At 44.9% G+C, this 13,944-nt stretch overlaps 1 protein-coding gene across 1 annotated transcript in view; it reads right to left on the reverse strand.

Annotated features, from left to right (window-relative positions):
• Positions 1–13,944, reverse strand: part of LRRC9 (leucine rich repeat containing 9) — a 126,335-nt gene that overhangs the window by 46,691 nt on the left and 65,700 nt on the right. The window contains exons 21-24 of the mRNA XM_040411210.1: positions 7,304–7,481; positions 5,639–5,859; positions 4,558–4,680; positions 1,391–1,521 (exon numbers count right to left, since the gene is read on the reverse strand). Of these exons, the coding sequence (XP_040267144.1) occupies positions 1,391–1,521; positions 4,558–4,680; positions 5,639–5,859; positions 7,304–7,481 (653 nt within the window). The remainder of the gene's footprint in view (positions 1–1,390; positions 1,522–4,557; positions 4,681–5,638; positions 5,860–7,303; positions 7,482–13,944) is intronic.

Raw genomic sequence — 13,944 nt, forward strand, 5'->3', positions numbered from 1 at the left:
GAATTTTTTTGTAATTATTATTGTAACTGCTACGCTTCACTTTGACCCTAAAAAAAATTGGAAATCTGACTACCCCTGTAGTCTGACTACCCCTGTTGAGGAAGCATCAGTGTTGAGCTGCGTGACCCAGTAAAGAAAAATTTGCTGCAGCATGCATTGATCATCACTATTTTTCTGCAATATGGGGGCTTTGGCAGGCGACACTGTATGTGGGCTGCTGGGGATTGTGTGACAGGGCTGCTTTTTAATCCAAGTCTGGATTTAAAAAAAAAAAGAAGAAAACTACATGTAAACGCAGCCTAATGAAGAAACACAGCACACAAAAATACAAAAATGATCATGTTTCAAATTTATACCGAGTGCTTTAATATCCTCAGTGGACAGAAGGAATAATAGGAGAGCTAAAATACTAATAAAGCCTAAAATACAAAAATTACTATTCATCATTTCTTGGTTCCAGTGAGGATAACTGAGCATCGAGCATACTTTGAGACATCCATTCCATATCTATGTTGTGCAGGATTCTACTGGAATGTGCTCGGTATTATAATCCCACAGGTTTGGGAATATATTTAAAAAACAAATATTCATAAAAGCTGTGAATTATTCATACTTCGTTATTTCTATCATCATTGCTGGAAAAAGCATCCACGGATATGGATGACTACTTGCAACGTGAAGATTAAAGCTTTTTGCATGAACCTCTATAGAAATATAGGGGATCATTTATTGACCGGTCTTAATAACCCCTATATGTGGCGGTGGATCTGGTGAGGTTATGTAGAGGAGCCACCGCCCCATCTAAATGTAAGACAACTTCCTTACATTAGACCATTTTCTATGCCTAAAACAGGTGTAGAAAATGATGAATGAGTCCCCTTTCCCGCCCACACTACACCCACTTTGAACCATTCACCTCTCCCGACATGACAGTTTTAGTAACTACTTGCATTCCCCATGTAAAAACAATTCTCGAGCATCTATTCTTATGACTCTAGGATGTGTCATTCCTTTATTATTCCTAATAGAAGTTTATGAATGAATTTCCAGCAGTCTGCAGTAAGGGTACAAATGGGTGCTACCAGTTGGGGGTGTGTCCCTGCACAGTCTGACCCTGGTGACAAGGATTGGATAGTGTCAGGCTGTGCAGAAGAGGCACACACCCTGCTGCTAACACCCATCTGTACACTTACTGCAGACTGCTAGAAATTCATTTGTAAATTTCTAGCAGGAATAATAAAGGGATGGCACTGTAATGAGTCATAAGAATAGATGCTTCAGAATGGTTATTACATGGGGAATCCGAATAGTCACTAAAACAGACACGTCAGGAGATGCGACAGCTCCTCTTTAATGGTTGTGCAATGTACTGTATGAATTGAAATCACACCTAATTGACGAGGATCTCCAGTTTAACTCTTGCAGTTCAGTAAAATTCTGATGTCCAATTTTTTCAGCAACCATATCACAACTAAGTCTACCGCCAAACATGTCCTTCGCATTTTCACACTCCGCTGCGTCCTTTAAAAGCAAAAAAAAACATGACACAAAAAGACAAGTAGTGAGAAACCCTTGGATATAATACTCTATATTTCATATCAATCATTAATTTTTCAGCACTGAATCAGGGTGAACAACATCTAGCATATTCTCCATCAGACAGATGCTGCTAAAAGTATAATGTCATTCATGAAGCAGGCAACAAGAAGTAGCTCTCCTAGTCTTCTGAGCTGTTACCCTCACCCTGTGCCTTCTCAGCACACTAACATACGGCATATGAAACTGAAAGAGGCGCCCAGGCTGGGCATACTACCATATTTTAAACTGTATGCAATGATACTGCACAGTATAGCAGTGTTATTTTGGCTTGTTATATGGGTACAATATGGCAGTATTATTAAAGCCCTGTGTTACTGTTATTTGGCCACAGTATAGCAGTATTATCTGTCCACATAATAGCTGTATTATTGTTTGGCATGTTATATGGGTACAATATGGCAGTATCATTAAGGCACTGTGTATCTATTATTTGTCCACATAATAGCTGTATTATTGTTTGGCATGTTATATGGTGCGAGGCAGTGACAGGAGTCATTTATGATGGGAGATATGTGTCACCCAGAATGCTGCAGGAAGCATTCTAAAAGAGGTTTTGTTTGCACCGGCAACCTGTCACCAAGGTGCCTGGCCTTGGAGGAGTAAAGGCCCCTAGATTAGGTGTCCACTAAGTAGTTGGTGGACACCATGATAGATAGCATAGCTGGTTCCAGCTAGTCTGGGTCAAGCTTTTACTGGGAACAGGCAATGTGCTGGGTGGGTGCCGGTTCCCCATGCTCATGTCCAGGGATTCTATTTAATCCTGCTGCTGGACTTCATTTAATCCTGCTGCTGGGTGTGTCTCAGTCTGGGGAAGAAGCTAGACAGTGTGAGATAACACTGTCAGTGTGTGCTGTGTTTGTTGGACCCAGCTGTGATCCGGATTTATCGGCTGTACGTATTTGGACAAGCCTAAATAAAGAAGACTTTGATGAACTTTGTAGTGTCCCTGCCTCTGTACACTGGTCTAGTGAGTAGGGTCCCTAAAATGGATAGAAATTACTAAAACTGACATGTCAGGAGAGGTGAATGGTTCAAAGTGGGTGTAGCGTGGGCGGGAAAGGGGACTCATTCATCATTTTCTACACCTGTTTTAGGCATAGAAAATGGTCTAAATGTAAGAAAGCTGTCTTACATTTAGATGGGGCGGTGGATCCGCCAAAGTTATGAAAAAGTCGGCTTCTCTACATAACTTCACCAGATCCACCGCCACATATAGGGGTTATTAAGACCGGCGTCTAAAATGCCGGTCTTAATAAATGATCCCCTATATTTCTATAGAAATGTTTAACTTTTATTTGTTCACAGTTCGGCAGTATTATTTATCCACATAAGGCCGAATGCACACGGCCGTGGAACACAGACGTGAGCGGTCCGTGGTATCCCGGCCTGGCATCCTGCCGACAGCAGGAGTACACGGCGTCATTGGTTGCTATGACGCCGTGCGCTCATGCCCCCGCTGCACTACAGTAATACACTCGTATAGATCATACAAGTGTATTACTGTAGTGCAGCAGCGGCATGAAGCGCACGGCGTCATAGCAACCAATGGCGCCGTGCGCTCCTGCTGTCAGCAGGATGCCAGGCCGGGATACCACGGACCGCTCACGTCCATGTTCCACAGCCGTGTGCATTCGGCCTAACAGTGGTATTATTTGGGCATGTTATAAGGGTACAATATGGCAGTATCATTAAAGCATTAAAGCTGTTATTTGGCCACTGTATAGCAGTATTATTTTTTCACAGCATAACAGTATTATTTTGGCATGTTATATGGATACCATATGGTACTGTATAAGACTGTTATTTGTTCACAGTATAGCAGTATTATTTGGACACCGTATGGCAATATCTGAGGACTCTATGACCATGTATGATGTTGCAATTATTTGTGCACTGTATATTGTTATATGGTTACTGTATGGCAGTGCTATGTAGACGCTGCTATATGAATAACTGCATGGCTTTGTTATTCAGGTATTGTATGGCAATGTAGGATGACATATTTGCCACTGTGTGATGTATTTCGACATGATATGGCATTGTTAATAGGATAATGTATAGTACAGTTTCTTACGTTACATATGGTTTACTTGGAGAATGATACATAATTATGTAATTTCGGGGTCACTGTTGCAATAACAAAGGGTGTCTGGCTAACATCACGATCTATGCCAAACTAGTAGCGCATTCATCAGCAGAACCCCCCCACCCAGTATGATGGGCAGTCAGAGAACTACCTGCAGCCTAACTCTTAATAAGGTAGACCACATAGTGGGGGTGATTTTATAAAGGGACTTAAAAATAGTCACAAGTCCCTTTTTTTGAACGGCCATGTGACAATATTTAGTTGCACAGACCGTTTTTTTATGCAGTTTTTTAGCAGTTGGGCAGATGGGGGTGGAGCGGGGGCATGTCCAGACCTGTGCAAACAGGCATATATCTTGGCGAAAAACTACTCCAGCCAGGAGATGGAGTCATTTTTACACCGGGGCCATAGACTGCCGTACATTCGCCTAATTTATGACGAAGCGTGGGCCTCATTATTATTAGGGCTCATGCACATGACCGTATGTATTTTGTGGTCCGCAAAACACGGATGATGTCCGTGTGCATTCCATATTTTGCACAATGAAACAGCTGGCCCCTAATAGAACAGTCCTATCCTTGTCCGTAATGCGGACAATTATAGGACATGTTCTAATTTTTTGCGGAACGGACATGCGGAAACGGAATGCACCTTTTTTTTGGCGGATCCGTTGAAATGAACAGTTCCGCATACGGTCCACAAAAGGAGCAGACACGGAAAGAAAATAAGTTTGTGTGCATGAGCCCTAAATTAGCCTAATCTTAAGGCAGTGTAGAAAGGAATCTAAGACTGGCGTAAAAAGCTGGTCTTAGTAAATGACCACCAGTGTCTTTTAATACCCGACTAATGACAACACATTCAATATTGCTTACCACCGCTGATCCGTCCAGAGCTTTCAGAGACGAAAGATGAAAGATAACAAACAATCGATAGGTGTCGCGTTTCAGTGATATCGGATTACTGTACAAATCCAAAATGACAAGGTTGTTTAAACCCTAACAGAAAAATATGACATATGTAAGATACGGTGGTTAAGACTGTCGATGAACATAGTCATCATCATTTAAAATAATGGCAGCCATAATGAGCAGGGCATATGTCTGCTCTATTAACCTTTCAGAGCTGAACGTATAGGTCTCCTTTATGCATAATCTTTTTGTCTTACAATAAAACCGTGTTACATGCAATTTTTCTGGCATTTTCTGTTGATTTTTGTTGTTTTGTAGTCTTTTTTTTACAACCTCCAGATTATGTTTTTATTGTATTGCATTTTTTTGCAAGCCCTTGCAAGGGGAAAAAAGCAACAGATGTCTAAGGGATAAAAATGGCAGAAAATGAGCCAAAAGCCAGAGCATGCTGTCATTTTGAAAAAACAAAACACAGAGCAAGTGAACCCCCCCTCCCCCCAAAAAACAGTGTTTGTATCATGTTTCATAATTTTCCACAGGCTAGTTGAGATCTGTATGTGTCTTTAGCAAAAACAAACTCTGGGGGACATTTTCACCTGTATGCCAGAGTATTGAGTGTCTTGTTTGGCGCACATCATAGTTGTACAAAATTTTGTGACTTTTCGGGGTTTGGAGTCCCGCTCGCCACTTTTCCAAATAGTGTGCAGAGTGGTGCCCGCCGGCGCCAAATTTGTTATAATCTACGCCAGGAAACTGGCATAGATTATAGCGGAAATCTACACCAGCTCCCTAAGCTAGCGTACCTTATCGTTTTGGTGCATCCGACGCCAGCGGGGGACAGATTAAGACCAGAGTGTCTTAATAAATGTCATCTGGTCTTAATAAATGTCTCCCTCTGTGTTTTTGGAGCAAAGCCTATGTGTGAAATCATCCATAATCTGTGTCCTTACACAGCCTACTATTCTGATACATCTGCTTTTAGCCATAAGATGCTGTGAGACATGTGACAGCTAAACTTGTGGATCCACTATCAGTAGACCCTTACCTTAAGGTGGTAGATTTCTTGGTTGTTACAGATGTGGTTATTGCTCAGGTAGAGCTCTATTAATGAGTGGGCTTTCTGCAGTCCTGCCAGCGAGCTGATGTGATTGTTCTCGGCGGACAGAAAGTGAAGATGAGACAGATGATCAATAACTTCTCTGTTTAAACTTGTAAGCTGGTTATTGTTCATGCTGAGGTGCCGGAGATTCACAAGCTTCGAGAGTCCTGGACAACAGGAAAGTACAAGTTACAAAAGTGGATAACATTTCATTGTTAAAAGGGGTTGTCCCAGAATAACGGGCTTTCACTTATCCACAGGGTAGGCGATAAGTGTCTGATCGGAGGGGGTTTGATCCCATATCGCCCGTTTTTCAAAGTAAGGCTACTTTCACACTACCGTTCAGAGCGTGTCTGGTGTCTGCTCAGACGGATCCGCTCCTATAATGCAGACGTACGGATCCGTTCAGAACGGATCCGTCTGCATTATAACTTAGAAAAAATTCTAAGTGTGAAAGAAGCCTGAACGGATCCGTCCAGACTTTACATTGAAAGTCAATGGGGGACGGATCCGTTTGAAGATTGAGCCATATTGTGTCATCTTCAAACGGATCCGTCCCCATTGACTTACATTGTAAGTCTGGACGGATCCGCTTGCCTCCGCACGGCCAGGCGGACACCCGAAAGGGGTCCGCTTGCTGAGCGGAGCGGAGGCTGAACGCCGCCAGACTGATGCATTCTGAGCGGATCCGCGTCCACTCAGAATGCATTAGGGCTGGACGGATGCGTTCGGGGCCGCTTGTGAGAGCCTTCAAACGGAGCTCACAAGCGGACACCCGAACGCAGGTGTGAAAGTAGCCTAAGCCAACCAAAAGTTGGTATAGAGTCAGAGAAAAGTGTCTATCCCTGCACCACATTCATCATCCAGCCTGAGCCCCTGTGATAAATCTGGTGCAGGTTTAGACAGCCGGTCTAAGTTTATGTCATCTTTATGATAAGTAAATCTGGGCCACAGACTTCTATACACACAGCTCCATTCTTAGAGTAGTTAAGTCCCTTACCTTCAAATTTAAAATCCTTTTCAAACTTTAAAGCCACATTTTGAGCCATTCACTTGCTCACGCTGCTTAAAGGAGTTGTGCAGGCTGTATCCTTAGGATAGGTCATCAATATCTGATCGGTGGTGGTAGTCCGACACCCGGCACCCCTGCCGATCAACTGCTTGAAGAGGAAGCGCGCCCCATGTAAGAACTGCTTCCTCTTCATTACACAGCAGTCTCCCTTGCAACGGTAACATAATGTAATGACAAGTACTTGCTCCATTCAAGTAAATGGTGCGAGTAGTTGTAATTACACTGCACCTCCGAAGACGGGCAGTGTGAGGAAGAGGAAGCAGTGCTCACACGGAGCGCCGCCTCGTCTTCAAACAGCTGATTGGCAGGGATGCCGGATGTAGGACCCCCACGGAATAGATACTGAAGACCTATCCTAAAGGACAGGTCATCAATATATATATAGATATAGGTCATCAATATATACTGCCTGCACAACCCCTTTAAAGCCATTTGCTAATGCTCTAGTACTCCTTTACATCATATTGGTGCAAAACCATCAAGTCTTCATGAAGGACATCACTGTGTAGCACCGCCTGCTAAAGAAGTGTCCAGAATACCTTCCATTTTTGTGATGCAGTTTCCATCCAGACAAAGCTCTTCTATCTTCACACAATTTTCTAGACCTTCAATTCTGGATAGGTAATTGTTACTGAAAGATGCCCAGCGGAGGTTCTCCAGCTTCTCTAAATGGGCAATTCTGGAGAGATTCTGTCCATCCAAATTTACTGATGTAATCTGGAATAAAATGTAGAATTCATCATTTCTGTATTTCAAATTGGTCAATTGGGTTAAAAAGGAGCACATCCTGGTTGCTTTGGGAACGGTTATGAATGTGCCCTTCCTAATATTTGCAGAGCTGAACACTATGGTTATCACATGAGATACATCTTACTCCCAGCCATTTTGGGGCCACTGGATGAAATGAAACCTGACAAGCAAGCTCTTAACCTTTCGTTGTGGGAACATTACATGATTTCACATGATCAGTCATATTGCAGCTTGGTGAAACTTTTACCTTGGGGAACTGTGTTTGGAGACTGCAGATTATGTCATTTCATGTTTCTGGGATATTTAAATGGAAAAAAAATAAAAGAATCTTTCCCTTCTGTTGTAGGAAATCCAATATATGCCTCGGTGCATTTCAATGAAAAAAATGAGCATGTAGTCACTGAAAGATGCGTTATTTAGTAATTATACAGTAAATCCTTTATACCCAGAATGATCCTTTCAGGAACCTTTCTATTGGTATAAGATGACAGAGTTAAAAGGATTGCTGTAAAATAATAAAATAAGTCATACTTAAAGGGGTCCTCTCACTTCAGCACATAGCATTCATCATGTAGAGAAAGCTAATACAAGGCACTTACTAATGTACTGTGATTGTCCATATTGCCTCCTTTGCTGGCTGGATTCATTTTTTCCATCACATTCTACACTGCTCGCTTCCATGGCTACGACCACCCTGCAATCCATCAGTCATGGTCATGCTTGCACACTATAGGAAAAAGCATCAGCCTATGTGCTCTACCATGGTCCCGTCCACCAAAGAGGTTAGCGCTTTTCCCTATAGTGTGGAAGCACGACCACCACTGAGGGATTGCAAGGTGGTCTCTACTTCCGAATTATCTTGAGCTGCAACCAATCGCTGCCTGTAGCAGTGACCAACCAGTCACTGGCTGCAGCAGTCCATGTCCATGTCAGGAGAGAGCAGTGGGGATCCAGGGAAGCTGCAGAACAGTTGTGGCAAGGTGAGTATGACTTCTTATTATTTGTTTTTAAAAAGTTGTAAAAAACTTTTTCAACTCAACTGTAATTCTATAAAATAAAAAAAAGGAAATAAATTAGGATCTTTTTAAAGGGATAGCTTAAAGGGGATGTATGGGATTTTAAATTGATGGCCTTTCCTTAAAGGCCACTAATGTGCAATCGGTTGAAGTCCCCCAACCATCAGCAGAACAGTTCACCTGGAGTATCCCAGTCGGTGACGTCTATGTATGCGTGGCTGTTTCTGGTACTGCAGTTCAGGCCATTCAAGTTAAAGTGCCTGAGCTGCGGTACCAAACAGAGTGGCATGAATCGGTGTCTCACTGTATACCTACATAACACTCCATCTGAAATTATTACATATGTATATAAGCTGCTGATCTTGTAATTTATCAGGACTGTCAAGCTCGGGCCGGGGGCTCTGGCTGTGACTGCAGCTTCTGGATCCCTATTACTACTCCACTGGATTGTTCACATATGTTCTAGAAAGGGAGGCACTTCTATGGGGAATTTTGTTTGATAAATGCCTGCAAAATTCAGAAGGAGATGTCACGTTATGCCCCATGTAAGCTGCATGTACAGTACAGACCAAAAGTTTGGACACACTTTCTCATTCAAAGAGTTTTCTTTATTTTCATGACTATGAAAATTGTAGATTCGGGGGCGTGGCCTGAGCATGCAGCAGTGAACACGCATATTACAGAGCTCCCGGACCCTTGGCCCTTATAACAGTGTAATTCAGCAACGATTTTGATGATACTGACCTAAAAATCATGGTCAGACGTTCGGGCCGCCATAGGTCTACTTTTATGTCCTCGGATCCCAGAATATCGAGGTACTTCACGACTGCGCCGACTCCCGCTCTGGACCCGTCCAAGATGGCGCCGGCGAAGGAAGGAGCCGCACTGCAGACCGCTTCCTCACAGCCGGGAGACGGCGGTTCACAGCGGACGCAGGCAGATCCTCTGCCCCCGCTCTCATCACCCTCTGAATGGCCAGCTGTATCCACCACGCCCGTGAGCCATGAAGACGGGCCGGGCAGGAAATCTTATATGCAAGCAGCCGCATGGCCTAAGATGGCGACGGAGGACTCAAGGGAAGTGGAGGTACCTATAACACCAGCAGGACAGGCTGGTCACTACCCACAAACCCCTCAGCAGAGGGCTCACTTACCCCTCGTCGCATCTGGAGAGGATCCACAAGTACCACCTCAGGCGTCCGCTCCCAGACTGGAGGATCCTGGCGGGACCCACGTTCTGACTCCGGTGAGTGAGATAGGCTCTGAACCCCCACATAGCCCACAAGCAAAGGCCCTGCCTTCTCCAAAGCTCCCTCACGATCACCTGGAGACTCCTGTCCCTTTGCCAGAGACACTCTTTCACACGCGCAGGCCTCGGATGAACGACCCTGATCTGCAGGCCCTGAATGGTTCACAGGCAGCGATTAGAAGTGACCGGCCTACCCAGGCCCACTCGCCTGATATCCCTTCTACCCCAGCCATATTCCACTCATCAGCAACATCTGATTCATCGGGGGAATCCTCATCCACTTCATCCTCCCAGGGCAAACCTGCTAAACGTCCTAAATTAAAGGACATTTGGTCATTGCTAAACGCGCTTCCAACTAAGGCAGACCTTGAGGTGATCATACAGAGGGTAGAGGCCAAACATGATCAGGCTATTGCTGAAGTCAAGGCAGATTTAACATCCATCTCTACAAGAGTGACCTCGCAAGCCCAAATTACTTCGGATCTACATACCCGCCTATCTAATGTGGAAAAGGTGGTCACATCACAACAGGCCTTAAACAGGCACTTATTGCTTCAAATGGATGACCAAGAAAACAGAGGCAGGCGTAACAACATCAAAATCCGTGGGATCCCAGAGGAGGTGCCGCCTGCCGATCTGAGAAAGGTGGTGTTAGCAGTATTTAACTCGCTTTTGGACAGACCGGAGGAATCTATTATAGAACTCGACAGGGTTCATAGAGTCCTAGGCCCTAGACGCTCAGAAAACTCCATGCCTCGTGATGTCCTTTGCAGGGTTCACTTTTTTAGAGAGAAAGAGGACCTTCTACAGAGAGCCTGGAAACAGGGTCCTATCCCTTTCAGAGGATGCCAGATCCAACTTCTACCTGATGTGTCAAGAAGGACTTTGTTCATGAGGCGCACGCTCAAACCTCTCCTACAGATAATCATTAATGCCGGAGCCACATACCGTTGGGGCCACCCTTTCCACCTAATCATCCGCAAGAACGGCGTCTCGTTTGCTCTACACTCCCCAGACCAAGCGGATGAGCTTAGCCGGTTCCTGGACTGCCCACTCATCTCCTTACCGGATTGGCAGGATATCCCAATCTCTTCAACCCCAATGGGGGGGCCCCCTCAACGGTTGTCTGAGGATTCCCGTCAAGCTCGTCCACCAGCCCCGCACTCACCTGGATAGAGGACTACATGGCTGATATGGCTCTAATTAAGATGGGTTATATACAACCCATGCTTTTTGACCGTGGTACCTGATGCTGTGCCAGAGCGGGTGGGGGTGCAGAGAGAGGGTTGCGGCCTAGACGCTTTTGTTGCTGGTACTCAGTGACTCAGGTCAGTGGCCGGCTCCCTGTACCCCCCCCCCTACTAAGTATTGTTGTTGCTATAGTCACTGGGCCGAGGGAAAGGGTTGCTATTTTGAGTGCTCTTTTTCACCCCCCACTAGGTTAGTGAATCTTGGCTGGCTCTTGTTTTTTGAGCTACCTAAGATTCGCATAGTGGATTGCCTTCTCCACTGGTTTATTTGAGTTTTGAATTACATCTGAACCAGACTAGCTGGTTCTGATATTTCGCCTGATAGGCGTGTCTATAATTGTTTGTTAACCTTGTGTTTTTGTTTACCCATCCTTGTGTTTGTCCTTTCCTTCCTCCCCCTTCCCACATATCCTCCCTACCCCTATCTTTATTTTTTCTAATTTTAACAGGCTCGGACCATGTCGGAGATTACCTTTTCTTCCATTAACGCCAACGGGCTGAATACCGCTGAGAAGCGTTCCTCCATTCTACAGATTGCCTTCATTCAGGAGACACATTTTCGTAGGGACACTATGCCGAAGTTTAGCTCACCACGTTATCCAGATGTTTATCATAGTTGCTATAGCGATTCTAAATCGAGAGGGGTTAGTATCCTCATTGCTAGATCCACCCCCTGGGAGTTCCTAGACTCTTGCACTGATGATAATGGTAGATACTTGTTTGTTAAGGGGAGAATAGGGGGCCAACTGTATACTCTGGCTAATGTGTATTTACCCAACACAAAGCAATTGAGAGCCCTTACGGTAATCCTATCTAAATTAGATGGCTTTGCAGAGGGCACGCTACTGGTCGGGGGGGATCTTAATGTGGCCCTGGACCCATTGGTGGATGTCTCTAAGGGTTCCTCTCACCTGCCTTACTCCTACGTTCGGCGTTTCAGGGGCCTCCTTCATTCTCATCGGTTGGTGGATGTATGGCGAGTGATTAACCCGGAGATCAAAGACTTTACATTTTACTCCACTCCTAGAGATGTTTATTCCAGATTAGACTATTTTTTGATCAGACACTCGGCAGTACCTCTTATTGCCTCTTCCACTATTGACCCAATTACTTTTTCGGATCACGCCATGCTGCATGTGTCTTTGAAATCCCTTCTGGCCTCACCCCGGTCTTGGAGATGGCGTCTCAACGAATCCATGCTTCAGGATATGGAGGTTGCGCAGAGTATTGACTCGACCCTTTCTCACTACTTTGAGGAAAACCTAGTAGATGGCGCTTCCCCCCTTACGGTATGGGCTGCGCATAAATGTGTGATCAGAGGGGAGTTCATCAAACATGGAGCACGGCGTAAAAAGGAAAGGACCCTGGAAATCTCCCAGATGCTGAAGAATATTTCTGATCTGGAACAGATCCATAAACGCTCCCACGCACTGTCTGTTAGAGCTGAGCTCACACAGGCAAGGTGTAAGCTCAAAGATAAACTAGATACCCGGACTAAAATCCTCCTCTCACAGGGTAGGAGATACTTCTTTGAACATGGCAATAAGTGTGGTAGACTCTTGGCCAGATCCCTACGTGAACAAAGGGCAAGGAATTATATTCCACGCATTGCTCCACCACGGGGACCAGTGTTACATAATCCTGACTCGATTGCAGAAGCTTTTTCTCAATTTTATCAGAACCTTTACAATCTTCCTCAACCCAGTCAATCTAGTCAGATCTTGAATTCGGCCATGAGCTCCTATTTGGTTAAGTCAGGTTTACCGAAATTACCGAGTGAGGCTATTGAGAGTTTGAACAGTCCGTTTACAGCTGATGAGATTGGGGAGGCCCTGAAATCAATGCAACCTAGTAAGGCCCCAGGCCCAGATGGCCTACCAGCCTCTTATTATAAGAGATTCCTTCCCCTCCTGTGTTCTCCCCTTACCAATGCCTTGAATAAATTAAGCTCAGGAGTACCTCTCCCTAAAGACATGTCTCATGCACACATAACTGTTATCCATAAGGAGGGCAAGGACCCGACCACCTGCGCCAGTTACCGGCCTATTTCTCTACTTAATGTGGACATTAAGCTCTTCGCAAAGGTTTTAGCCACCCGCCTGACCCCATACCTGACAGACCTTATTCACCTAGATCAAGTGGGTTTCATTCCCTCAAGGGAGGCGAGAGATAACACCACAAAGGTCTTGAACCTGGTACATCTGGCCAAAATTCAACGGTCCAATCTATGTCTCCTGTCCACAGATGCCGAAAAGGCTTTTGACAGGGTAGGTTGGCCTTGGTTATTTGCAGTATTAAACCATGTGGGTGTGGAGGGTTCCTTATTGACGTGGATCCGCTCCTTATACTCCTCTCCCTCGGCAGCCGCAAAGGTTAATGGTGTCCTCTCGCCTCCCTTTGAGATCAGGAATGGTACACGCCAGGGTTGCCCTCTATCTCCTTTAATTTTTATCCTCACCATAGAACCACTCCTGAGGACTATAAGGAATAACCCGGGCATTTCCGGTCTTATGGTAAAGGAAAAGGAGTTTAAGATAGCGGCCTATGCAGACGACCTGTTGTTCATGATAACCAAGCCTCAAGTTGCCCTCCCTAACCTGATTGAGGAATTCAAAGTATTCCATAACTTGTCCAATCTGAAAATTAACTTACAGAAATCGGAAGCGCTTAATGTCTCCATTCCACCGGCTCTAGAAGCCGAACTGGCGGGCTCCTTGCCTTTCCGTTGGGCGACAGGTTTCATTAAATATTTGGGCACAATGATTCCCAGGGATTTGCGTGAGCTTTTCTCCAGGAATTTTACTCCTCTCTTAAATCGGATAAGAGATGACCTAAAGAGATGGTCCAAAGGTCTATATACGTGGTTTGGCAGGTGCGCCATTTTTAAAATGAACGTCCTCCCACGCTTACTGTATC

This window comes from Bufo bufo, chromosome 11 (genome assembly GCF_905171765.1).
Source record: "Bufo bufo chromosome 11, aBufBuf1.1, whole genome shotgun sequence".
Classification (NCBI taxonomy): Eukaryota; Metazoa; Chordata; class Amphibia; order Anura; family Bufonidae; genus Bufo; species Bufo bufo.